This window comes from Parambassis ranga, chromosome 15 (assembly GCF_900634625.1).
Source record: "Parambassis ranga chromosome 15, fParRan2.1, whole genome shotgun sequence".
NCBI lineage: Eukaryota > Metazoa > Chordata > Actinopteri > Ambassidae > Parambassis > Parambassis ranga.
This window is the reverse complement of record NC_041035.1, coordinates 16,222,972-16,249,770: the sequence shown is the minus strand read 5'-3', so window position 1 is coordinate 16,249,770 and position 26,799 is coordinate 16,222,972. Positions and strand designations below refer to the sequence as shown.

At 41.6% G+C, this 26,799-nt stretch overlaps 3 protein-coding genes across 5 annotated transcripts; 2 read left to right on the top strand and 1 right to left on the bottom strand.

Annotated features, from left to right (window-relative positions):
• The first annotated feature begins 717 nt into the window (after window positions 1-717).
• Window positions 718-8,256, top strand: tmem87b (transmembrane protein 87B). Of its 2 annotated transcripts, none has more exons than XM_028423954.1 (19): window positions 718-876; window positions 1,783-1,843; window positions 1,930-2,021; window positions 2,112-2,246; window positions 2,329-2,382; window positions 2,465-2,636; window positions 2,851-2,912; window positions 3,308-3,491; window positions 3,587-3,686; window positions 3,814-3,907; window positions 4,462-4,533; window positions 5,038-5,146; window positions 5,245-5,303; window positions 5,384-5,487; window positions 5,565-5,638; window positions 5,728-5,798; window positions 5,924-5,976; window positions 6,072-6,102; window positions 6,579-8,256. In XM_028423954.1, the coding sequence occupies exons 1-19, from the start codon at window positions 727-729 to the stop codon at window positions 6,618-6,620; spliced, it is 1,719 nt and encodes a 572-aa protein (XP_028279755.1). In that variant the 5' UTR covers window positions 718-726; the 3' UTR covers window positions 6,621-8,256. The 2 variants fall into 2 exon arrangements, with proteins under 2 accessions (XP_028279755.1, XP_028279753.1); XM_028423952.1 differs by lacking the exon at window positions 4,462-4,533 and adding an exon at window positions 4,135-4,206.
• A 1,390-nt stretch (window positions 8,257-9,646) lies between these two features.
• fbln7 (fibulin 7) lies at window positions 9,647-18,537 on the bottom strand. The gene is made up of 8 exons (XM_028423573.1): window positions 18,299-18,537; window positions 17,094-17,256; window positions 15,317-15,493; window positions 13,555-13,680; window positions 13,336-13,473; window positions 12,782-12,919; window positions 12,227-12,365; window positions 9,647-10,541 (listed from the first exon to the last, which is right to left on the bottom strand). The coding sequence occupies exons 1-8, from the start codon at window positions 18,374-18,376 to the stop codon at window positions 10,169-10,171; spliced, it is 1,332 nt and encodes a 443-aa protein (XP_028279374.1). The 5' UTR covers window positions 18,377-18,537; the 3' UTR covers window positions 9,647-10,168.
• A 784-nt stretch (window positions 18,538-19,321) lies between these two features.
• On the top strand, window positions 19,322-26,623 carry zc3h6 (zinc finger CCCH-type containing 6). Of its 2 annotated transcripts, none has more exons than XM_028423876.1 (12): window positions 19,322-19,578; window positions 21,169-21,400; window positions 21,486-21,608; window positions 21,700-21,937; window positions 22,060-22,202; window positions 22,325-22,453; window positions 22,538-22,652; window positions 22,744-22,853; window positions 22,937-23,160; window positions 23,248-23,651; window positions 23,736-23,909; window positions 24,046-26,623. In XM_028423876.1, the coding sequence occupies exons 1-12, from the start codon at window positions 19,529-19,531 to the stop codon at window positions 25,551-25,553; spliced, it is 3,450 nt and encodes a 1,149-aa protein (XP_028279677.1). In that variant the 5' UTR covers window positions 19,322-19,528; the 3' UTR covers window positions 25,554-26,623. The 2 variants fall into 2 exon arrangements, with proteins under 2 accessions (XP_028279677.1, XP_028279676.1); XM_028423875.1 differs by having other exon boundaries at window positions 19,322-19,779.
• Window positions 26,624-26,799: the final 176 nt, after the last annotated feature.

Below are 26,799 nucleotides of genomic sequence, written 5' to 3'. Positions count from 1 at the left end.
TAGGGAGTAGGGACAACCACGCTGGCTCATCTTCTGAGCCAAGAAGGAGTTAAAGCCAAATTGAGGCATAGTGCTCAGAAACTCTGAGAGACAGGGGAGAGTTAGGCAAATACAGTAAGTATCAGAAGAGAGGAGCAATAGGGCAGATGGGGGGAAAGAGGTGCACCCTACTACGCCACTACGTGGATCTCACCAACTTTACCGCTGAGTCCATCCTGGGACAGCTGATACTGCTTCATCTCAAAGAGGAACACAAACTAAACAATTTAGGATGCTGCCCAGACACCACAATGGTTTTAAAACAAATGTGTGTATATTTGTATTTCATATCACTCCTACAAATGACACATCAAAGTATTCATACTTCATACAAATCTATTGTATCTGAGTGTGTGCAACTCATAGAGAGGGCTGGTTCATCAGACCCAAAGACAGATGCTGCAGTGCTTACAGCTCTGCTGGACTGATGAGGCAGGAGGAAGCATCAGCTGTCAGTCACCAAGGAAACACAAACAGCTAGATAGATTAAAGTAATTTTGTTTTTGAATTAATCTTGTCGTCTGCGTGTAGTAGAAATCCTGACTGACCAGGAGGTGTGTAAGACTCCTTTCTTTCTCAATAAGAAGCTAACACAACACCCTGCAGTGACAGCAGTGAAGTCTCCAGCTGTTGCGTCCACGGCGCGTCCTGCTGCACGGAAGTGTTCCGGCTAGCCCTTTAACGAACATGGCTGCTGCAGTCAGGATGAGGACGTGGAGCTGTCCGACCAGAAGAGTTTTCTGGTTATGGGTGGTATTTTTTATAGTCATATTCAATAGTGTAAACGAAGCTGTTGCAGCGCCAGAGACGGGGCTTTGGAAAATCACAGTTGTTAATGTGAGTATTTCAACGGAACACTCTGGATAACTGCAGCATCGTTAGCTAGCGTTTGCTACATTAGCCTTGTTATGGTAGCTCTCATTCAGCTGTTAGTGTGTTGACAGCCGCTTAACATGTCCTGCATTAATAGTGTCCTGTTAACCACTTTTATGTGTCACTTTTCGTTCTCAAGAGATATCTATAAACTGCACCAACATAAAGAGTAAAGTGTGTTTTTAGATAATTAGCTGTTAGCATTATTGTGAATAGCTAATATGCACAAAAAAGATTAGCAGACGGCTAACAAGGATTCAGCTTCAAGTTGAACAGCTCCAAAAGGTCCTGGAGGGATAACTTATTTTGGAACCATATCATGATTAGTAGGCCTACTTGACAGTCGACTTCCAGTTTGGACTGTGTATCATACTGTCTACATATGTTTGCTTCGTTTCTGCATCACATAACATTGTTCATATGCATGAACACACACCCGGAAAAATGATCTGAAGTCAAACATATTTGCAGAGTGGAGTCCTTCCTTATGTGTAAGGTACAAATATTCAATTTAGTTTCCAGACCATGGAGAGCTGGACAGCCTTGATCTATAATTTAAGCACGGAGAAGTGTCAGTTACCCTGTGTTGTTCTCTCTTATCTCCTATCTAGATGTGTTTGGAGTGCAATTTGACACACCACACAACCAGTTGATATTTTAGAGTGTAGACACTTTTTTAAGTTTTGACTTCAAGGAAGGTCTTTTACCCTTTTTCACAAGCTCTGACAGCAGACAGCCTGGTTTGGTTTGAATACAAAGCAGTACTAGCCACTGTGCATAAATGATTAATAAGACTGCCAGACTGATTACATATTGATCAATAAGGATAAAATAATTCCCATAGCTCACATAGATCCTACTGTTTCACAGACCTCGAGACCATTGCTGTTAACGAAAGCCATGTATCAAGGCACTGATATTCAGTTGAAAGGTAAGAAATAATAAAAAAAAATGCTCAACCTCTCTCAGTAATTTAGATTCTGTCAAGTTTTATCATTATATGTTTTTGTCTTTTAGTTGAGAATTTTGGTTGTCCTGAGAAGGTAAACTTCACTATTCACTGGTATTTAAAATACTACCCCTGTCACAATGAATTCAAGAACATTGAAGTAAGTACAGATGTTTCATGTTATAAAATAATATCAGCATGTCTGCCTGTCCTGCTATTCTCACTGAGTTGTAACTGTCAATGTTTGTAGGAAATGTATGAGAGAACACCTCTGAGTCGTGGGGAGAGCCTGGATCCAATTCCTCTCAGACCAGGAGAGTACATCGAACACAAATACAGTCCAATAACATGCAGCAGCAAACTGCGCACCTTTCCAATGCTCAAAGTATGTTCACTGGACTCTGCTCAGCATTGTCACATGATTAACATCACAGCATTTGTTATCATCTATGAACTGTGTTTTTCAGAAAGCTAAGGCAGATCCCCGTCCAGTAAGTCCTCCTACTGAGAACGAAGATCCGGTAAGATATGCTCTAAAGGAATATTGTACATTAAAGTTGGCAAATATATGATTTTGTCCTCACTGGTTGTGTAACACTACAGGTTGAAAATGACATGCGGTGGATCTCTGAGGAGTATGACAGCAGCAGCACTACGAAGAACAACAGTGGGTCCGTCAAAGAAAACGTCATTGCCACCACATGGAAAGACGGGCCTTACCTGCTGGTTGTTAAGATTGTGTCCAGTAAACAGGATGCTAACTGGAATTTAACCGGTAATAACATCATAAACAAAAAATGCACTCTGTAAGTGTTAAAGAGCAACAATATAACCTTAGCTTTTCCTGTTTGATAAACCATATGCTTTTATGTGGAGCATTAATTTCTATCTGTCCAGCTGCCAGCACTGAAATGTCGTCACAGACTCTTACTTTGCCGGAAAACACAGCCATGCATTATTTGTCTAATGTCCTGCTTGTGTTTTTGCAGTTAATGTGGTGATGAAAGGCAGCCATGGCTACATTTCTGCCACGGAATGGCCTCTCATGATTGTAAGTACGGTAGATGATTTTAGGGGATAAACAAACTGACTGACCTCATACATAAGGACAAGGTCTCCTTTTTTTCTGTTTAAGAAAAACAACTCCATGACTACAGTTGCTGTACAAAGGGTCCATACCAGCTATCACAGCAAAACCTCAAACACAATTGTGTTAATAACTGTATTTTTTAGCGAAAATTCTACTACTTCTTCACTAAATTCACATTTTAAAACCAGATAAAGTGATCTGTACAGCTGACAGATCCAAGCCTCAGTCACTACTCCGAATAAAAAAAGCCATGATATTCTTTGGATAAATAGTTTTTCTGGAATTTCCAGTTAATGAAGTGAACTGCTTCCATATGTGACATGTTTATACATGAATCCCTCTCTTTCTGTTTGTAGTTCTACATGGTAATGTGCATAGTGTACATCCTGTACGCCCTGCTGTGGTTTATCTGGGCAGCCTGCTACTGGAAAGATCTGCTGAGGATCCAGTTCTGGATAGCAGGGGTCATATTCCTCGGCATGGTGGAGAAGGCTGTCTTCTGTGCTGAATATGAAAACACCAATGTTGTCGGCTCTGCTTGTGAGTATCTATAGCTGGTCAGAAAATATTTTCTCTTTCTCATGTCACACAGTTAGCTGTGTATTATTTTTTTAAATCTTTGTGTTTTGTTTTAGCTCCAGGGTTGTTGATCTTTGCTGAGTTGGTCTCTGCACTCAAGAGGACTTTGGCTCGACTGCTTGTCATCATCGTCAGCCTCGGCTATGGCATCGTAAAGTATGTCAGCTTACATCTGTACACACAGCTGCTTGTTTTTTTAATCAAAAAAATATGTGCCAAACTCAATTTTGTGTGAACAAAAACAAGCAATCACTTTATTTTCTATGTGCATATTTGTTGTTAGGCCTCGACTGGGGACTGTGATGCACAGAGTTGTAGGGCTTGGTGTCCTCTACTTTGCCTTTGCTAGCATTGAAGGTGTCCTGAGAATTACTGGGGTGAGTCTTATCATCTTTTAATTGAGAAATAATATATATCTATGATTTAAAACAGAGGGGGAAAAACCCTGCTAGCAAATACTAACATAATTTTGTTATGATCAGAGTTGACTTAACTCATTGTTACAGTATTGCTCATTGTAACTCATTGTTACAATATTTATTTAAAAAGAATCATTGTTGGCATTGTGTTTTGAAGTAAACTTGACATCACAATTTGTGTCAAGGGTCAAGACAATGGCCCAGCTCTCATTACAGCAATTGTTCTGGCTGTGTTTGAATCCTGCGCCATCTGGTTCATATCCTTCCCACATGCTCTTCAGCAGCACCAATAAGCAGTAGTCATTATATTGTTTTTAATTAAGGTACTCGGACAGATGCAGTCTAAAATATATCATGACCGGTGACTTTGGGTATTCCTCCTTTTTTTTTTTAATTAACTGATTTGTTATTTTTGGTGAATGGCATTTTGTTTATCTTCCATCCTGTCAGTGATTTTTCCACTTCTTTCCCCTCTTCCTTGTGTCCTCTGGTTCTGCTCTGTTCCCTTCTAGGCGAAAGACTCTGACCTGGCCCTGCTGGCCAATATTCCCCTGGCTCTGCTTGACTCTTCTTTGTGCTGGTGGATATCCTTTCCTTGTGTGTTTCCCCTCTGCTCCTCACCTCGCCCCTTAGACCCTGAATTTGCAATTTAAACATGTTTATTCTATTCTAGATTAATTTACTGAAAAATTATCATTTTACTGTTCCATCCTCACGGCTTCTTTTCTTGTGCCATGAACAACATTTTGATATCTTTGGTTTGTCTTTTCAGAAGCAATTCATTTGCATGCCCATCCACCAGACTTTCACAGAGCTTAGTATGGTGTTTTACATTTATATTACCATATCACGCCATCTTAGTTGCCACTGCGACACAGACTTGCAAAGGAAAGCATGTTATATACAGCCATCAGCACCCACTTGTCTAGTTTTATAGGTACACAATGTTGGGACCGGGAAGGAAAAGACTGTTAGTCAAAGAACTAATCGCTTGTGTCAGCAAACAGGTGTAGTCAGGAAGGACTCAATCATTTTAAGAACAGTTTTTTTGTAAAATTAGCCATGTGTTTCCCTTGACTGCTACTAACATCTTTGTTAGCCTGGCACAAACTATCAAGACTCTGAAGCTGAGGAGAAACCCTGTCAAGTTGTCTCTCTACAGGCATTTCACAAACACACTTATATTTGCTGTTATTGGTAAGTTGTACAAATGTACCACCAGCTGCTACATTCTGCACCATTGGTGCTGATTTTGCTGTAGTAGGAGCTTCACACTTTGCTCCCTTCTCTTTCAGCTTCCATCATTTTTATGGGCTGGACAGCAAAAAAATTCCGATTAACAGAATGCCAGTCTGTGAGTAACGTTTGTGATATGTAGACTTAAGAAGTATGAGTTAGGATTTTATCAACAATTGGACCTGTCTTTTTGTTAAGGACTGGAGGGAGCTGTGGGTGGAGGATGCTTTCTGGAGGTTCTTGTTCTCTGTCATTCTACTTGTCATTATGTTTTTATGGAGACCGTCTGCAAACAACCAAAGGCAAGTGGTACATATACACCCCACAGAAATAAATGGCAACAAACACTTAATTACTTATATGTTTTGAATGTCCACAGGTATGCTTTCACACCTCTCATGGATGATTCTGACGATGAGGAGATCGAGGAATTCATCGCATCTACAAACTTCGGTATAAGTAACACTATAGCAGAATAGTATTTGCCCAAAATGTGTCATGACCAGTTCTATTGATTTTCTTCTTTAATCTTTTATTCACAGCTGATGGAATAAAACTGCGGGCAGCTAAAAGTGAGACGAACGGAATACTGAGGCCACCAGAAACAAACCCGGTAAGTTCACACATTTTATTAAAATATTGAGCACGTGTAATAAGTATGAAAACACAACTGTCCAAGTGTCACATTTCAGCAGATGGCAGTATTTACTAGTTTTCCACTTTTGCCTACCTATCCAGGATGAAGACTTGAAATGGGTGGAGGATAACATTCCTAGCTCTCTTACTGATGTGTAAGTGTCCTTTAATGTATTTATATTGCTTATCCAAAAATTATTGTACCTGTCAGATTTAACAAAGTTTCTCTTTGTCCCTGTTTTCACTGCAGAGCTCTACCAGTCCTGCTCGACTCAGATGAGGTATGAATTACATTACAAAAAACCTCTTGCATAACTTAGCAGTTTTTCAGCAGAGACATTAGTCTAGATATAAGGGGGTTAGGTCTTTTTGTACTGAAGCACAGCATTGTTTGGTTAGGTGTGAGTTTTGGCCATGCACACCCTGTGCAGAAGGGACATATCAGCGCACTATAGTCACAGACTGGTCTGATGAAAGGAAGGGTGATTACCTTGCTACAGCTGATAAATGATAGGTACAGCTGTTCTCATTTCAACTGGTAAAACTAATAGCTGGGGACCATAAACAAATAGTCTCTTGTGGTTTAAGGACTTGTTTGGAAAGTCTGATAGACAAAGTGTAATTAAGGGAAGTGATGCTTAGCAACTGTGACATTCTGCCCTCTCCAGTCCAAATAACAACAGGCAGTAGCATTGGTTTTCATAGTATATGTGTGTGAAAGAAAACAAATGATTAAAATTTGCATTTTTCTTTCTAGGAAATTATGACAACCAAGTACGAGATGTCAAAGCTGGAGTGATGAGGAGCATTTCCAGCCATCTACAGGGAGAAATTAGCAGCTATACCTAAATCTCAAGCAGGGCTTTCTCTAGGATTTCTGGTTGGGTGGTTGCAGAGTGGGTTTTTTTTTTTCCTCTTTAATGGCTGCTACTTTGCAGGCCACATGTTTCAGAGGACCTCTGCTAATTTCCGTTATATTCCTAAGGACTTTCCCAGAGGAAAACTGTCTTTTCACCAACAGGTTCACATTTTCCTGATAGTGATTGGTTTTGAGCCTTCCTTTCCAAAGAGAATGTTTTGTTTTATATCAAGTGCTGTATTTATTTCTGTTTGTATGACATTATTTTATCAAAGGACTAACACTGGGCCTCATGCAACAACCATTCTCTTGAATATATCGAGATATAAGATATAACATGGAGGTAAAAAAAGAAAAAAAAAGAATTTAAGACTGCTGCATCTTTATTGATTATTTTCAGTCTGGATTTTTCTACAGTAGGTATGGCCCATTTGCTTTTTTTGTTGCCAGCATTACCATATGAGACAACTTTGGAAATCCACACTGTAACATTGAGCGTTTACTCTCATATGCACTTTCCAGATTTAAACTGTGCCTACATGTAGTTCTAGTATGAGGCCTAATCTGTTCAGGTAAGAATATGTATGAAAGTGTCGTTCACGTCTCAGATTGAAACTACCTGGCATCTTGAGTATTGGTGTGAGAGGGGCAAAGCACAAAGGAGTTATTACAACACTTATAATGTAGGCATGTTTGTTCTATATTGAAGATTTAGAGGTCATGTTTTTAAATCTACTGTGTGGGACAGCAGGTTTTCCGAAAAAGAGCAATATGCTGTATGTGTGTTAATATGAAGAGAAGTAATTTATTTATTTGTGTCTCAAGTGTACTTATAAGTTGTTCAAGTGTGTGTTTACCTTTGTTTACAATGTGTGCTTCCATTTTTTTAAAGTGATTTGGACCCTGTACAATCTTACAGTGTATTAGCAAATCAAACTGTACCTACTTTCTTTGCAATATTTTCTTTGCTGATAAAATGGTTTCAGAGACACCTTAACAATGTTCATGTTCTTCTAGAAAAGTCGTAATATGTTCTTTTTCATTAGTATTATTTTTGAAAATGCTGGGCCTTTTTGATGGAAAGACTTGTCTTTGTGTGTCTTTGCAAGTGTTGTAGAACACTACGTTTGTCTGTCTTTGTCTGGGTCTTTCTGTATTAGGCCACACCAGAGGAGTTGTGTGGTTAAGCACAAGCACAACTTGATCACCTGAATGGATTTATAATGTCACTGTTCCATTTTTGTTGTTTTTTTTCGTAGTGGCTGGAAACCTGGAATAATTGTGCTTATGATGGCAAGCTGTCCTTGTGTTATACTAAACTGCAGACACCTGCAGTGGACCTAGATTATTTGTACAGATGGTTTTGCCTGATTCTTGTTATTTCATAATTCCTCAAGTAGAAAGAGGTGTCTGGATAATATGACTTTATTTTTCAAAATTTTCTTACCAGTTATTTGTGTGTCTCTTCCTTCTAAGGAAGCGTGTACACTCAGATTAAATATTATTTGAAATCAGGAAAATGTTTGTTTCCATATTAATTTGGCAATAAAAATACAGATTTTTTTTTCTATGGTTATGAATTTGTTGCATAACTAAAATGTGTCTTGTCAATGCCAGAATTTGAAGGGAATAGGAGAAAAAACTGTTGAATGAATGCACTATTGTAAGGAAAAGTATGATGAATGATGATGACTGAAATGCTGAGAGGAAACTGAATGAAACCCAGTTGTTGAAAATATAAACCTTGAGATTTCTCCAAGCTATTAGTCCTTAATAGGCCTATGACTAAGAGGCCTGGACAACAGAATTCATACACAGCCATCTTAATTATTCACATTTTGTGGCAACCATTTTTTTTGCTGGTTCATCAATGGAATCCCTTCATATTAAGCCTTCTATCAAGAGATCTTCTGTGGACTCCTTATTTGAGAATAATATATCTGGTAGAATTATGAAATCACCAGTAAAACAAACAGGATGTCTGCATTCGCCTAGGATGAAAACTTGGCTGAGCACTGGAGTCAACTTGTTTCTCTGGTGTAAACAACACTTGCCCGAAGGCCTTTGCTGTATATTTTCATCATTACTCTCCAGCAAATGGCTTGTGTTAGTAGCTAGGCTCTCTCCAGTTGTCTCTGGCAATATCCTCCTGCCTGAGAATGGATGAAACATGTGAAGAGCAAACAGCCTGAACACAAGACTGAAACAAAGGCTGCAATGTGAGCGCTCCTGGTATGGTAACCAAAGGAAATTACCCCTGCCATTAAGGCGCGTTGTCATTTTCAGCGTGCACCATCAGGGCCTGGTTTTGTATCCTCGCCTACCACTCTTATATGTGTGTGGAGGCATGCAGCTCTCCTGGCTGCCTTTTATTGCAATGTAAACCCCTGGTTGGAGACATAAGGGGACAGCAGAGTGAAGAGAACACATGTGGTGAGCATTAGTCTCCTTTTTTTCCATCTAACAAATAGACAGACAGATATGTTTTTTAAAATGTGACAGTTACTGTTCCGTGTGTTAAAGCCAAATAAAAATGCTCTCAGTCGTGTGGGAAATGCTTTGACTTGTGTTGCCTGTGAACCTCTGCTACAGGGGTTACTATTATTGAACACACATTCTTCCTTTCTAACTTTTCATCCCTAAATTAAAAAAAAAACCTTTTATATGCATCCAGCCTTCATTTATCAACTTTGCATTTTAGTCATTAAAATTCACTCACTATGGTTGTCAAATGAAAACCAAGCACAGCCGCAAGGACATTTAATAGCCCACTGCTCAGCATCAAGCGAGGTAAGTTCTAACAAATACTGAAATGTTGGACTGACTTTATTTCAGTTATGTAGAGGCAATTAAAATTCCAGATAAATTGTGTAGTATATTGGCATGCCTGCCAAATCATCATTGATTTAGAGTACAATGAGACTATTTCTGGGTAACATACAAAATATGAGAAATAGACCAGGTACAGTGCTGCAGCAACTGATTGAGAAATCCCTTAGTGTAATGAATGGTAAACAAAGCAAGCTAGTACAAAAAAAACAAAAACAAATATACAGTATATAATCAAAGATAAACATGCGGCATACAGTATGTTACATTGTTAAAAACAATATTTCCAATAAATTAGAGCCACAGGAGCACTAACGTCTTTTATAGGGATTTATTATCAGTAAAGCGAGGGCAGTGCATCAACCCTGGGACCAAACCCTGAGCTTTCTACCATGGATATAAAAATATAAAAACAAAAATCCATTCATTATTTTTTTTCTGTTAAGCTAGATTCCATCAGTTCATCATTTAATACTGACACTATTTATCGAAGCATCTATTGTGTTGAGCTTTTAGGCCATGTTGGCCTGTGGCTGCCATGTCAGAGATTATTTCTGAAAAGGGACGAAGAAACAGTTTCAGTGAACTCAGAGCTCATTATGCACACTTCCTTGTTCCATCTTCAGTCTTTCAATCTCTGGTCCTTTCCAAGCCTCTTCTCAGAAGTTGTAAGGTGAAACCAGAATGTGGACTCTGGCCACATGCTTGGCTTGAAAGGTGCGGTCGGCATACTCAGACATGTCCACGTCAACGCTGATCTCCTGTGGCCCACGAAGCTGTTGGACCAGTATCAGCTCACCAGTCTGTCTGTCTGAACGCTGCATGACAAAGATGCCTTGGGAGTTTCCGCCCACTATGCCGAAGCGCAGGCTGTCTGGCCCGGTGCGGCCTGGGGCAGCGGCTGTCGCCATACGGAAGAGTGTGGCGGGAGTCTGCAGGTTGGAGGGCAGAGCCAGATAATGGAAGGACACGGTCTTGGGAGCCACATGGCAGGATCGGCTGTCCATGGGACAGGGGTTTCTCTCACACTGACTATGGGATAGAAGTGCAGCAAGGACGAAGTGGTTACTGTTTGTTTGACAGTCACATGAAAAGCTTACATAATGCACCTATCCATGTGGGAAATGTTTGTGACTAAATAGAGGTGACACACATGGAGTGAAAACATATGAGGTTAAGCTCACTGAGGTGTGGGATTATAGCTAAGAAAGCTTTTTTCTGTGTTGTGTAAAGAACATGTTAGAAAACACGGAGCCTCACAGGACTTACACAAGACAAACAAGAACAACTTGTACATACATGCTAATTCAGACACATTTATACAAACTGAAAATATCCTTTGCATGTTTATGCACTATGGGCATGGTGGCACAAGCTACAAGTATTTTCCCAATCATCATTCCATCCCCTGTGTTGTTACTAGAGCCACTTCTCACCACCCCGATGGTTCAGTAGCAGCAGACAGAGCTTTGTTTCATGTTCAGCCTAAATGTAATGTAATGTTTCTGAGAGGCACAGACATGGTGTGAAAGATAACACACAAAAGTGTTCAGCCCAGGATGCATATTGAATATCTTTATTTAAAGATCTAGGAAGTTGGCTTTGAAACGTGTTTGGAAAGGTTCTGGAAAGGAATGGTTCTTTCCTCAAGTCTCAAATTTAAGTCTGAAGTCTGATTGTGAAAATGCTTTTGTTACTCTGCACCTTCTCTTTTCACCCTTCTCTGCTATCCTCATCTGTCACCAACCAACTTTACCATGCTGAACCACTGATGTTTGGCATCAGCCTTATAGTTTGATGAATGGCAAGATGAGTTGTTTGGAGCTCTTAAAGGTAGGGTAGGAGATTTTTAAAGTTGAAAGTAAACACACGCCCCTTTCTCTCGGAGCTCACCCCGAAGCCACGCCTCCCAATCACATGGACGTGCATTAGCTGAAAACGAGCTGCGGCCTGTGACTTCGGCCATCATGCACGTACCTCTCTGGTGCGCACAGAGCAGGAAGAGAGTGACAACCAGCCAATACTCCACGCAGGGTCCACCCAGAGGATTGGCTAAGGTTTTTAGCGTTTTATAGCTTCCACAGATGATTCATATTCTTCATTTTAATGTGAAACTGCCGAACTAATTGGTTGCTATTGGATTGTAAAGAGAAGTTACACTAATTTAACAAAACGTGCATCAGAATGAAATCTCCTACCTTACCTTTAAGTTAAGAAGTTGTAATATTGGTGAGGTAGGTGATTTTTATGTGATGGCATTCCACACTGCATGGGTCATGCTCATCACTCCCCAGCTCCAATGAAGGAGTCAATCATCATGCAACAATCATCATGATAATACAGTTTCCAGCTTTGTATCTCTTGTATCTCTGCACTGGAACAATTAGTAAAAGTTGTTGAACTATAAGAAATTTTAGCCACTGTTACACATGCAGCCAATTTCCTCCCACAGACCATGGCTAACTTGGCTGTTAGTGATGTTTCTACATCCTTAGCAATTGCTATGGTGAGTTTGATGTTAGCAATAGCAAAGCTACCAAAATAATTCTCAGTTTGCATAGCAATCATTGTCCCCAAATGTCCACCAATGGCCTATTAGAGACTCACACCACACGAAGGATCATTTTAAGGAAATGATTTATCGCTGAAATGTGAAAGATGTAATCCTATATTTATCTAACTATTTTGCTGGGGGAAAAATAGGTGTATCTACTTACAAGGTAGATGTCTTGACATAGCTGATGTCGCCATGAGAACGGGGACACTCTGGGTTGACACACTGAAAGCCTCCCCCCATGTTGATACAAGTTGTCCCTCGGCTACAGTTGTGCTGCTGGCTTAAACATTCATCCACATCTGGAAGACAAAACAGCGGAGGCATGTAAGAATGAGAAGCAGAGAGAGAAGACTTGCCAGACTGACTCCCTGCTTCCTGGTTACCGCAGTCTGAGCAGGGGGTAAACTGCTCTTTATTTGGTTTTTTAGTTTAGTCTCCCACAAACGCCTCATGTCCTAAAGATCCCTTCTGCTAGGAAAGGGTGAGCTCATTCATTCCACTGGCAAGCATTATAAGCTTCAGGGGTGAAAATGAAAGTAATGGAGAGGCTAGGTGTTGACAGTCACTTCTGCAGAAACTGAAATCTCTGCTGCTAATGGCTTCCCCCTCTTTTCTCAATCGCAGGTATTCCTCTTTGGAGCTACGTACTGAGCCAGATCTGCAGCACAGGTTCTGTGAATGAGCCTTTGTCCTCTGTTCTCCGCTTGTCACTCACCCTCACAGCCCCGCCCATCAGGGAGCAACTTGTAACCGCTGGGGCAGGAGCAGTGATATGAGCCTGGGACATTTACACACTCGTGGACACAGAGTTTCCCTCCCTGGTCCAGGCGGTACACTTCACACTCATTGACATCTGTGAACAAAAGAAAAACACAACACAACATGCGTCATCAACTTCTCTGAGGATGAACAGCATTTCAGCTGCACACTTTTGCCCTTAAACATTTAAGCATTTACAACCTAAAAGCACCTGAACCAAATGAATGCTAATCAGCTTGTGAGCTTCCAAGAGGATTATTTTGTTTGTCACAGGCTGGCCCCACAGATTACTCTCATTTTCAACAGCATTAAATACCAGAGGAGTTATAGATTTAAGGTATTCAGGCATATTTTCAGAAGTAAAGTCTCTATAACATCTGCTATTTCCCCGTCAGGGCACCACCTCGGGGGAACTGCTCTGTAGCTGACCTTACCTCCCATTGAGGACAAGCAGCGAGAAGAGAATTACCCCACAGGGATCAATTAAGTTAACACATAATTACAGCTCACCCTGACAGATACTGTTGTCAGAGGTGCCACTCATGTGAAAGCCTGCATCACAGCTGCAGTGTCGGGCCTGGTTCACTTGGGCACAGCGAGGTTTCCGGCTGAATGCTGGGTCATTCATAACACTCCACTCAGGTGGTGCTGCATCAGAGGAGGAAATATAAAAGTTGGACCAGGCCGCTTTGACTCTCTCATGCACACCATGACTCCTGTGCTACTGACCTGTCTGCGTTTGGTGCTGGCAGAGAGAACCACTCCAGTTTTGGGGGCAGGTGCATTTGTACTGGTTAACACCTTCCACACAGGTGCCTCCATTTTGGCAGGGATTGCTGGCACACTCGCTTATATCTGTGGATGGGAGAGAACTATTTTGTGGTCATCATGTTGAGAAATCTGCTTCTTCACTCCTCAGTCTGAACCATATGTGTTCTCACCACAACAAGTGCACAAAATTGGCCTGTCATTTTGAAGCTATTTCCTTTGAAATACATACTTCTGGTGTGAATTCAAACAGTTTTTGGTTTTGATGGTACCTTTGGCACTATTTTCAGATTCTTCTTGCAAGCTTTCTTCCACACTAAAGACATTTTTGTGCAGCTGTGCAAAGAAAAAGATATCCAGAGAAATCTTAAATGTATCCTGCATGTTAACAGTGTGTGTTCTTGTCAATACCTTTCAGCAAGACATTTTTATAGAATGATGCAACATGATCACAAGGTCTTTACTGATGGCTGAAATTCTGTCTTCAGGGATGGTAAAATTAGCTCATGTTTTGAAAAGTAGGAAAGTCTCCTATGAGTATCCACCCCGTCCGATAACTTGTACTTAAGTTTGACATTGTCATTATGGGCACAGTCAACAGTTTGTGGTGTCCTTTTATCTCCTCCATTTGTGAAAAAAGTATTATTAGCTTCAGAAAATCTAATAGAAGTTGTTTTTAATAACAAGTTTAATGATATTCTATATCCTTCTTTCCACTTTTCAAATGTAGGAAACAGGTGGACAGATGGTGCATCGCTCCTTTTGATCTTCGTTTCTGTGATGTCTCTGCAGATGTTCAAATCATGAATCGGACTCTGGTCTTTGAGCTCCATTGCTGAGGCCACAGTATGGTCTAAATGGCAACCAGTTCCTTTAATTTTTATTTGGCTTCCCCAGGGGCTACCACAGGTCTATAACATGAAAAGTCCCACTGCACTCTGCTAGATATTTTTAACCTCTAACTCTAGCTTTAAACTTTTTCACACTCTGTCAATACCGCTTTTTGAACGTGACTAAATTTAGGACCTCTTATGCTGGGCTGAAAAACACGAACAGGGATGATAGTGTGCAGAGGCAAGCCCCCTCATGTTGTTTTAACCATGAATGTCAATAAACGTATGCACATGTTCAACTGAGAGCGCCACTTGGAATTTTTGGAAGAGTTCCACCAGTGCAGGCTGAAAGGGCTATCAATAGCATGCTTAGCATACTTCTGTGCTATCAGACCATAGTGTGGGTATAATGCCTGGACTTAACCCCCGTCCAGAGGGACTGCTGTCAAAGAGGTAGAGAAACATGAGCAAGAGCGAGGGGGGGTATCTTACAGTAGCACAAGCAGCGCTGTTAATGAGGAGTAGGAACCTGGAGGGTAAGGCACCCCACAGTGGAATGCAGTACAGGTGTTTTTCTGTGTTCAAAGACATTTAATGCCATTTTAACGAGTGCTTTATTCAGTACACCGAGGAGCTGCAGACACTCAGAAGAAAGGCTCTTTTCTTTGCGTGTTATCTGTGTGTGGCTTCTAAGATCACGTCCCTTTCAGCCTGGCATTCAAACCCTGCTTAGCCAAGGTCACCCTAAATGGGTGTGGGGAGTGAATACCACAGTCCAGGTAGAAGATGTGTTTTTATGAGAGGAACAGTAATGGTGGTTTAAACTGCTCCTAATCCTGTGATGAAAACAGTGAGACAGCATGGTCCGAGTACAACTGGTCCAAGCTTACCTGTGCAGCCTGCACTGATGCCACTCCAGGTGCCATTTTCACGACAAACACGTGTTGCAGAGCCGACAAGCTGGTATCCCTGGGAACAAGTGAAATGGACCTCATGTCCGACAAAGTACTTTGAGCCAAACTTGGTTCCGTAAGCGGGGGCTTCCAAAGAGGGGCAGGTGGTGGGAGCTGTGGGAGGAAAGAAAGAAAGAAAGAGCACGAGAGGAAGGCTGGTCACATGTGGAATAAGCCTCCCAACATCCTCTGGCATTCTCTGCCTGAGGACATACACGTGTCCCAGGGCAGCGCGGAGCCTTCATGGGAAAGGACAGTTCAAATACCTCATTTACAGTCAAGCAGCAGAGAACCGGCCATTTTTTATGAGTCAGAATTGCCCTCGCAGTCACATGTTAGGGTATGTAATATTCTTTAGGAAACTTTAATCCTTGTATAATCCTGGAATGGTATATAATTACACTACATAATTTTGTAATACATTACATTTGTGAGCCTAGTAAGAGTCAACCTCACATACAGAGTTATAAGTCACACACCTTGGCCATATACTTTGTATTTTTGTTGCATAACATGTGCCAATTCTGTCCCCTTGTGCTTTTTTCTAACCACTTTGTGTGAAAGGTGGACAGGATCTGAATCTAATTAATCGACTGTGGAATCTGCACATTTGAAGCAGGTGGTGCCAATCATTTTTCTATTGTCTTCCATTTTTGTTGAGCCTTTAAGCATAAAAAATATCAGCTTTTTCCTGTCCCGCCAAGAATTCTCCACAGAGTTATGGACTGCTCTAGTCCATCACTAACAAATTGGTCTCAGCGTCTGCTGCCAAACAACACAATTCCACAAATCCACTTCCCCTGTCAAGTACCCAGCTCTGTAACCGAGATGGCCTTGCACTGTTGGCTGAATATATAATCCCATAATACAAGATGTTATGTCTGGCTCTCTTTTGTCACTCATTGAAGGGATAAAAGTGTTTTAAGATCGACTTTAAAACAAGTGGATGTTTCTAAAAATGTTGTGAATTTGATACTTTGGAATCTGAACTTAACGGTCCATCACTTTAACAAAGCCTCAGTCATATCATGCAACGTTTTACAGCTGTTTCTGTGAAATAAACCACCAACCACCAACTTGTCAATATTACTCATGATACTGAAGCCTTGGATGTAATGTAACCAGTGGTGGAATGTAACTAAGTATTTGTACTTCGTTACTGTACTTAAGTAATTTTTTATGTAATGGTGCATACTTTATACTTTTACTCCATTACATTTTGCAGCAATTATCTGTACTTTCTACTCCACTACATTTCTACAATGTCTGTAGTTACAAGTACATTTATGTATACAGTTCATACAGCTGTGCTGGACTGATGTGAGGTCAGACATGAAGGTGGTGTCACGCTGCCAGCTGTGTTTCTATAATGAGCCTCAATCATGATGCCAGTACTCTGGCTCAGTTATAACTAGTTAGCTACTGTCTGCTAACACAAATCCATCCATTATTGTCTGATTAACATCAGACAATAATGAAATATATGTATTCAGTCAAATATATGTATTCAGTGTGTGAGTACTTTTACTTTTAACACTTTAAGTACATTTAAAAAGTAGGATTGTTGATGCAGCACTTCTACTTTTACTTAAGTATATATTTTGCTGGGTTTTTGTACTTTTACTCAAGTACCAAGCTTCAGTACTTCCTCCACCACTGAATGTAACGAAATGGTAAATATGGGTACCATGGTGGCATTCTCCCTGTTACTCACCAGCTGACTGGTCTGCTTGAGGTAACTTGGAGACAGAGTTCTGCAGCGTTGCCAGCTTTGACTTCATGATCCTGAGGCCCTCTGTAAATCGCATCTCCTGGCCTTTTAGAAACTTCTCCATTTGACGAAGCACCCCGACCACCTGGTGCTTATCCATGCACGTCTGTCAATAAAACATTAGCACGAATTAAGAGTTATAAAAGAGCCTTGGAAGGAAAAAGTCAAAGTGTAGTGACTTTCCAGCGAGAAAATGAGCTCGGGATTAAAGGTGACCTCAGTTTTGATGGTCGTAAAATGTAAAACATGAGCGGTGAATAAACATTATTGTGCAGCTGTGCAGAATGATGTAATTGAAACTAAAACCCCATGTTTTTGGTTGGCACATGGTCGCTATGGTTACAAGGAGTTTTCATTGATATTAAAATGTAGCACTGGCAGGGCCTGTTAGGTGATTTATTATTACTCCATTAGATCTAAATACACTCACACCATCTCTCTTCTTCTTCTCTCCCCCTCTCTGACTCTTTTCACTCCACCACAACTCCAGTGGCAGACACAGCTGGACAAAAGCTGTCTGGCAGATGTTAGTGAGACCTAAGTCCAAAATGCTGTTCCTTTGTATATACTGCATGGCAGTAGGAAGGCACATACTCATTGGATAATCCTGAATGGGCAGACTCAAAATAGCATGGGTGCCACAGGCAGTTAGTTTAAGGGAGGACGCTTGACAAGCTACAGCAAGGTTCCACAGAAGAGAAAAGTGGCTTTAATCCTTTCAGGAAGGTTTATTAATCACATGCTCATTGGAACCGTTTCTTCTGAGCAGCATGCCATAAATTCCTGCACTGCTCTTTCTACAATAACAGCTACATTAAAATTCATTGTGCACATAGTTTGTGGAATTGTGCTGTAGTAAGACTGTGTCCCCTGCTCGTTTTACCTGCCTCAGGCAAAAGGGAAATGCCACCAGCTGACAAGACATGGGAGGATTCATTTCCACATGCAATATTTGGAAATTAGTGTTTTCTTGCTTGAAATGACAGACACTCACTCACTCACTGGAAAGTGGATAAAGCTGCTGTTGGATAGGTTGTTGGGCAACACTTTGATTGGATTATATGATAAATATTCCAAAAATATGGTTTGAGATTTGATACAGTGATACACTAACCCATATACATAAACAAATCCTAGATTGCTCCTACCTGAACGGTGGCATGACCACTCTGGATAGCCGTTAAGCACAGCAAAAGCAAACACCTGCGTCGAAAAGAGAGTGCCATCTCTCGAGGTTCCAGTAATGAGCTTCTTTTCTTTAGTGGCACTTACATACAAATCCTTCAAAAAACAAAAATAAAACCAGCTGAGATGCTCCGGTCCGCCTGTTTTAAGAGTGGGGAAGATGCTCATCAGGTGCCTGAGACGGAGATGCGCTCCTGTCCCTCTTGTCCTGCGCTCTTGGAAACTTTAGCCTCTGAGCTCTGCACGCTACCTAAGTTTCCTGCAGCAGGAATCCCTCCCACCAAGATACTCCCTAACACTTCCAAGTTTTCCTGGAAATTTCATACTGTTCAAACAGAGAGGAAAGTCTGTCATACTGCAGGAAAATTACTTTTAAATTTAGCACTTCTGTTTAAGGTACGTTTTCCTTCTTCTGGCAATAATTAACTAATAAAACCGTCTGCATAAAAGAATAAAACTAACAAGATATAGTGTTTTGCACATATTCACATCTGTAAAATCTGGTACTGATTAAATATTATGTTAATATGTTTTTAACACGTGTCTAATGTTATTATTTGGCCATGTAGCCTACACACTTGTGAACTCGACCCGTCTACAATCAGGCTTGATTTGTGGAGTCAATGCGACGCCTGCTGGTCACAGACAGGACTGCATGAGAGGGTGAGGACGGGCAACAAAATAACGAGGCAGCAAATACATTGCAGCAAACGACAGATAATTATATTATCTTGCTTAAATAGCCTTATTATAACAGCGCAATTCACATATAAAAAGTAAAGTACAACGTTAAATATAAAAAAATCGAGTTTTCGATGCACTTCATTGTTGCAGATGTTACGATTGATTGACAGTGCTGTAAGCCAATAGGAATCGCAGCTCTAGTTTGGCGTGTGACGCTCAACCAATCGTTGATCAGAGTCGGCTGTATCCAAGTTAGATAGATCCAGATATTGATATAAATACGCGGGGAATACATAATCGAGGAATGTGCTGCTGCAGAACTCAGAAGCCATTTTGAGATGATGTCCCTGTTGAGAAAACCTATGAAGATGCTGAAATCAACGAACATGGTTACATTTCTGTCTGTTTCTCCCTCCGTCTCCTCTATTTCACCATGGCAGCTGTCAACCGACGGGACATTAGCAAAGCGGGGTACCAAGCTGTGCTCACAGAGTTAAAACGTCATTGATATGAAAGAGGAGAGTGTCTGTTTACTGTCTCTGTCGAGACATGTAACACCGTGAGTTTTTTCCAGTCTGAAATCTTCCAGCATCTCTCACAAATCAACGTCTCCTTTGAGTGACTGAGTTAATTCACTCCCGTGCCGGAGAGAAGGGAGGCAGATCCGTTTTCCAATGGCTTCTGTGAGCCTTGTTTCCAGTCCCCCAGCCCCTGTTCTTGACAAAAACATGACAGACTCTGAGCTTGCAGGGGATGAAAGGTCGAGTAACGTTCTTATGCCATTCTTAATACGCTCATCTGTGCGTTTCAGTGCTGTGGGTCTACATGCTTGTGTTTCTGTTTTTTTTTTCGTTCTCTTTTTTAACCATGAATTGCAAGGTTTACAGACATTTCTACGGCTTCCCCCCTGAACATGTTCTTTTCTTGCATGCCTCTTTGGTGCAGTTGAATAACGCTGTTCAAACAGCATAGATTTCACACCACCGTGTCGACGAGCCTCATTCACGATCATTTCCATGCAGCATAGCAGACCTCATTCCTGTTCTGTTGTTGTGCTACTGCGATTCATGGCTTCATTGTTGCCATCTGCAGGAGACTATGCAAATGACTATATGATGTAAACACCACGCCCATCCTCGTAGCCTATTGTTACTCCCCCTATCGGGCTCTTGGTGGTACTGCAGAGACAGGGTTCATGCAGGGTTGAGATTATGTGCTGCTGCTGCTGCTGCTGCTGCTGGGGGGGTTGAGGCCATGCCTGTGTCCTTGTGGTTTGTTTATAATCCATGTGAGCAGAGAGGGCAAAGAGTTTTCTTTGGTTTCTACCAAAAACTCCAGCAGGCTGTCAACAGACTTCAGACCAGAGGAGAAGAAGAAAGTTTGCTCGTAGGCATGACAGCTCACCTTCCTCTCTTAACAACCAAACACACTAAATTAAGTTATTCATATGGGCAGGGCAGTATTAAACAGCTCCACTTAGGTATTTTTCTGTGCATTTTGGACATGTGGAAACAGGAAGTTGTCATTTTCCCTTAATAACATGCAGCATATTTAGGTTGGCAGAGTAAATTGGAAGATTAGGTAAAAGCTAAGTTGATGTCAGTTTGTAGCTGGTAACAGAGGAAGAGATAACTGGTGTGAGTGAAAACTGACTTGCTTTAGTGAGGCAGACACATTTTCCAATAATATGTGTGTTTTTTTTCCATGTTTCTACTTTTACTGTAGTTTTAAATTTGGCTCTAGTGTTTATAAAAGTAGCAGCTTTTTATTTTTTTGTTCTATGGTTTTTATGGTTGGCTGGCTGCAAAAGCCCCCAAACATGTAGGTCTTGGGGTGGAAAGGGTTAAGTAGCCAGGCATTCGAAAAATATCAAACTTCTGTCTTGACAGATTGTTGAGGAGAAATCATGCATGTAAGGTGCTGACCTGGTCACATGTTTCACATATTACACACAGGGATCATGAGTGCAAACCAAACAGTGGACAGTGTCTTTAAACATTAACTTAATAGTTTTCCAGTGTCTAACACTACTTTACAGATTGTCTGGTTATATTGCGTCTGCAGGAGTGTTCTAATCAATAATTATAATACTTTTTAATATTTACTATTGGACCCCTTTATACTTATTTTACTTTACTTTCTTTTTTAGAGAGGATGGTGAACTGGAAGATGGAGAAATAGATGATGAGGGCATTGGAATTGAAGAGGAGAACAAAGAGGCAGCAGAGGTGAATGAAGACAAAGAAAAGGAGAAGGAAAAGGAAAAAGAGAAAGAGAAGAGTAAAGAGAAAGAAGAGAAGACTCACAGACACTCCAGGAAGAGATACAAAAAGACAAGAGAGAAGAGGAGGTCTAAAAGGAGGAGACGTGACAGACAGAAAGTAAGACATATATGCCACATAAAGTTGTTTGCTGCTTGTAAAATCTGGGCAAGAATGTGATTTTTTTTTGTTTCTCTGTCTTCAGCATCACTCCCCTTCCAGCAGCTCCAGCTCAGACAGTTATGACTCTGACTACGACCGACCAGAAAGACCCAAAAACAGGAAGAACCAGGGATCAAGTCGTGAGTCTGATGGCCAGTCCTCTCAGGTGAGGTTATCACAGCTGGCAATCCGATCATCTTATATTAATACAAGCACTATCAAGGGATATAATACATTGCTTTGTTTTTTTGTGTTAGCATTCAAAGGGAGGCCATGGCAACTCGCATAAGTCACCGCCGCACAAGAGCAGTGATTTTGACAAATACAGTGACTACAGCGATGACAAGTATGACTATGATGAAGAGGAAGATGATTATGATGACGACATGTTAGAGTATCCACATCCTAAAGATTCAACATCAAATCAGGGAAGGGGACGGCACGCAAAAGATCAGATGAACAGAGGAAACATGAGGGGCATGAAGCACCAGCAGTGTATGAGCACTTTCCATATTAAAACATTTTTGATTTCAGAAAATTCATATAGGAGTTTATCATGATTTGTGTTAATGGATCTGTAAGGATAAATAACATGTTTTCTTCTGTCAAAATGTCAGTTGGGCAGAGAGGAAGAGGCCGAGGCAGTGGACCAGGGAGAGGGCGAGGGATGCTCAACAAGAACAAGAAGCTAAAGGGCAAACCCTGGGGAGGACGAGGACGAGGTCGAGGAGGAGACATGGGGATGGAAGAGATGGCCCCTGTAAGTATGCCCCTGAAATGTCAGCTTTGGCTTCCCCTTAAGATGTCCTAGTCTCTTCCTCTTGCCAACACCAGTTTCTGCCTAGCTTTAAATTACACCATTGTCACTTTTTTGTGTCACAGGAAGGAAAAAATCCTTCTGGATTTCAGAAGAAACGGCCAATAATGAGTAAGGAGTTTATTAATCAGCACACAGTTGAACACAATGGTAGATACATCTGCAAGTATTTCCTGGAGGGTCGGTGCATCAAGGTACTGTACCTCTGCGCCTAAGCTTAAAAAGTGAGAAAATTATATTCCTTGATGTCTAAAGATGAGTTTTTTGTCTCCATACAGGGTGAACAGTGCAAGTTTGAACATGAGCTTGTGATACCTGATAAGAAAAAGGAACTTTGTAAGTTCTATCTTCAAGGATACTGCAGCAAAGGAGATAACTGTATTTACATGCACAATATCCTTCACTCTGTGTTTTTAATTAGTTTTTTTTCAAATGACATTGTACACCTCGGCCTTCCAGTAAAATCCTTAACCTCAAATTGCACATGAATACCCATGCAAGTTCTTTCATACTGGAGCCAAATGCTATCAAGGAGACAACTGCAAATTCTCCCATGAGGCTTTGAATGATGTGACCAAAGAGTTGCTTGATAAGGTAAAACAAAAAGTGATTTTGATGTTTAATATGCATTTTTTTTGGTTTAATGGTCATCTCTAATGGTCTGTCTCCCCCACCAGATAATTAACACTGAAGAGGAGAATGCCCGTGAGGATGAGTTAGAGTTGGAGGATCTGAGAAAACAGGGCATTGCCCCACTTCCGAAGCCTCCTCCTGGGGTGGGGTTACTGCCCACTCCTGGTCAGAGCAGTCCTACAGACGGCCAAGCAGGGAAGAAGATCCCCTCCCTCTTTGAAATCAAAGTTCAACCTACTGTAGACCTGGCGCAAAAGATTGGTCTGAGGTATCCAGAGTAATCTGTAATCATACGTCATATTGTTCTCTAAAAAGTGTTTGGATCTTGCCTTGAACCTGCTCATTTCTTTTCCAGTGGATCCAACTATTCCCAGAATCAAGGTGATGGCTCTGCTCAGTTCACTGGAGGCTCAGAGGATGCGCAGAGTGGAGGTATGGTTCCCTCAGGCACTTCTGCTCCTCTTATTCCTCCCCCCGGATCACCTGGTCCCATGGGTCTCCCCACTGGGCCACCTATGCCACAGAGTCCCCCAGGACATGGATTTCCAATGCAGCCTCCAATGCCCTCTGGTCAGCCCCCACCTTTCCATGGAAACCGACCGACCATCAGTCCCCAGATGAATATGCAGAGGCCTCCATTCCCACCTGTGCCAGATCTACAGATGCTGCAAAGTCTTTTCCCTTTTCCATCTGTGGGTCAGAACCCAGTGGAGGTCTTTGGCAGCCTCCTCCGCAATCAGGGCATCAGTCAACAAGGAGGTCAGTGATGTATTAAAATGGTTACCCTATATGCCTGATAGCCTTTATGTGCCTAACTAAAATTGCAAAATTATGTGTTTATAGACCCAAGTCAGGTCCTCATACAGAGCCTCCAGCAACAGATGGGTGCAGAGTCGCAGTTATCTTCTTTGCCACCAGCAGTACAGAAAGCTATCATTTTACACCTGACGCAGCAACAAGAGTCACAACCACAGGGGAGTGAGCCACAGAGAGCAGAGGATGATAATGCAAACAGAGGTAAGAGCAGGAAGCAGGAAGCAGTTCTCTGAAGTAGTGCTTGAACTGAATTGAGGTGTATATGTCTTCTTTTTGAAAAAAGCCTGAGGGTTGAGAAGATTGTGAGAACAAACCTTTAAGGTGTTTTTGTTTGCAGATGAAACTACAAACTGGTACTCAAGTGATGAGGATGATGGAAGCTGTGTGTCCTCCATTCTTAAATCTTTAAAGAAGCAGAATGAGATGCAGCAAGCTCAGTCCAAGCCTCTCCAGGCCACATCAGCAGCTGCAGCACTGGGTGACCCACGACTTGTGAAGGAAAGGGCCCCATTCAGTGACCCACGTGTCAAGACAGACCCCAGACAGCGACCCCCAGATATTAAAAAAGACTCGGATGGAGCTGCAGATCCAAGACTCTCAAGAGATCCCAGAAAGACAAGACCAATGGAGTCAGGTTCCTTCCGACAGCAGAGTCTTGCTGTTTCTCAGAAGGCTCCTACTGGAGAGGAGGAGGAGGAAGGTGAGAGGGAACTCAGGGACAGAGCTGTGCTCATCCCTCTAGATGCCAGCCCAGGCGTCGTGCTGCGGGATCCTCGTTGCCAGTTAAAGCAGTTTAGTCACATTCGGGTGGACATTCTGCTCCAGCGGCCTGCCTTTGCTCACGCTGTGGTTTGGGCTCCTGAGGATCTTATCCCTTCCTTGGTTCCCAAACAGGAACACTCTATTAACCTGCCCCTTCCACCCCTGATTGCTGATGCTCAGATGAACCGAACAAATCTGCCCGACCATCCCCCGGTCTCCAGCCCTCCTCCATCTGATCCCAGATTGGTAGCTGCTCGGTTAAAGGAACGAATAAGTCGATTGCCTTCTGGGTCTCTTGAGTCTCGATCATCTACAGAAAGACCTGTAGATCCACGCCAGCAAAAGTCTGTGGATCCCAGACTCAAGCGTACAGGAAGTCTGGACTCCAAGCTGCTGGGGCAGAGAGAGCCCTCTTCTGGGGGAGGACTCGTGGATCCCAGGCTACAAAAGGCCAACACCAGCTCCTCTACTCAGGCTGCCCGATCCAAGCCAGAGCCTGAGAAGCTACCACCATATGCCCCTCGACTGGCATCCTCTGGCGGAGGGTTGGAGAGTCCCACAACAATTCTTGGAGGCATCAGCCTGTATGATCCTCGCACTCAAACGGAGCAGGCTCAGAAGGAGCAGGTGGAGCCTCTTAAAAAGACAGGGATTCTGAAACAGCCTGTGAAAAAAGATAACACTCCGGCTCCATCACTCTCACCAACCCCTCCAAGTGGCTCTTTTGAAGAAGTTAAAAGCACAGATGTTGCTTCAGATCAGACTCCACTGCCCACTTCACCTACAGTGCCTCCTGCCTCTCCTGTCAAACCCCCTGCAGTTCATAATCTCCCCATCCAGGCACTAGCTGGTCTTATCCGACCCCAGTACACCGACCCTAGGCAGGCTAAACCAGGTGCACAGGGTTCTACAGGAGTACAGGAGGAGGCAGAGGAAAAGAAGGAGCAGGAGGAGGCGCAGGAGCTGGAGGCTATGGAAGAAGAGCCAAAAGAGGAGGAGGCAGAGGAGGACGAATCAGACGACAGGACACTTAAAGACGTGTTCAAGACGTTTGATCCCACTGCTTCCCCTTTCTGTCAGTAAAATATGGAAACACAGGAAAGGTGCATTGGATTTGTATATTGATGAGACGTGTCTATTAACCTTTATTTAGCTTTACATGAGTATATTTATTTCTGTATATAGTCCTGTATAGAACATACCACACTACACATTGGTCAGTATGGAGATAATGCTGGATGTATGCACAGAGCATAGTTACTTTTGACATAATCATGTTAATGCTGAAATGTTTGTTTTTAAACAATCAGAAAACACGAGTTTTCACAATAGACTGACCCATATGTTGTTTACTAAACTTTGGGTTCACCCCAGGCATTCCACCTTGTAGAAAACATCATTCATGATGTTCAGTCAAACAACAAATTGAGATTTTTGCCTACATATCTACATATTTATTCTAAGTCACTTTTATATTATACGATCAATGTGTTTATGCTCACCTTTATGATAAGGGATTTTACATTTTTTTTACCACACACCCAGATATAATAAGACCAGGTAATCAAAGAGAATCCATTTTACTGTATGTAACATATACATACACACGCTTATATTGAGAGATAAGGGGGTTTATTTATCTCTTAACATGCATGAAGCACTGATTGATTGCAGTTCCTTTTCACTGTTTTTAAATTAAGCTAACCTATTGATTATTTTTTTGCACTACCGTAAATGAAACAGTTTCCATCTTTACTGAAATCCTTGTTGTACCTTTTTGCAAATTGATATTGGTCACATAATTTGATTTATTAATGCTGGGATCCCATTTGCTATTGCCTGATGATGATATAGCATTAATAGATATCTACATGTCATATGCAGATATCTGTTTATAGAGATTATCTTATGAGTAGCAGGTCATGTTGATAATCAATACAGAAAGAAGGCATTCTATTATGTATTTTACAGAGAAAGAGGAATTTAGATAACACTGCAGGTGTTTGTATATATGTTACAAATGTGACCTTTATGGCTGTTTCTACTGTTGACCTTCGGTGAGGCTATGTGTGCTACAAAGAATGGAAGTTGTTGGCCAGAGACGATGTACCGTTTCGCTTTAAGTGACATTTCTGTGTCTGTAATGTGAGCTACTCTTGTTTGATTGAAACTAAGCTATTTACTTTTTTTATCGTTTTCATAATTCCCATTGTAAATGCTTCTTTTGTATCACGTGTACAGTGTGTTTTTGGGTGTTTTAAGGTATAATGCTTTATTTTGTTTTTCATGTCCGTATGGTGGTTCTGGTCAAAATAACTGTATGACATTT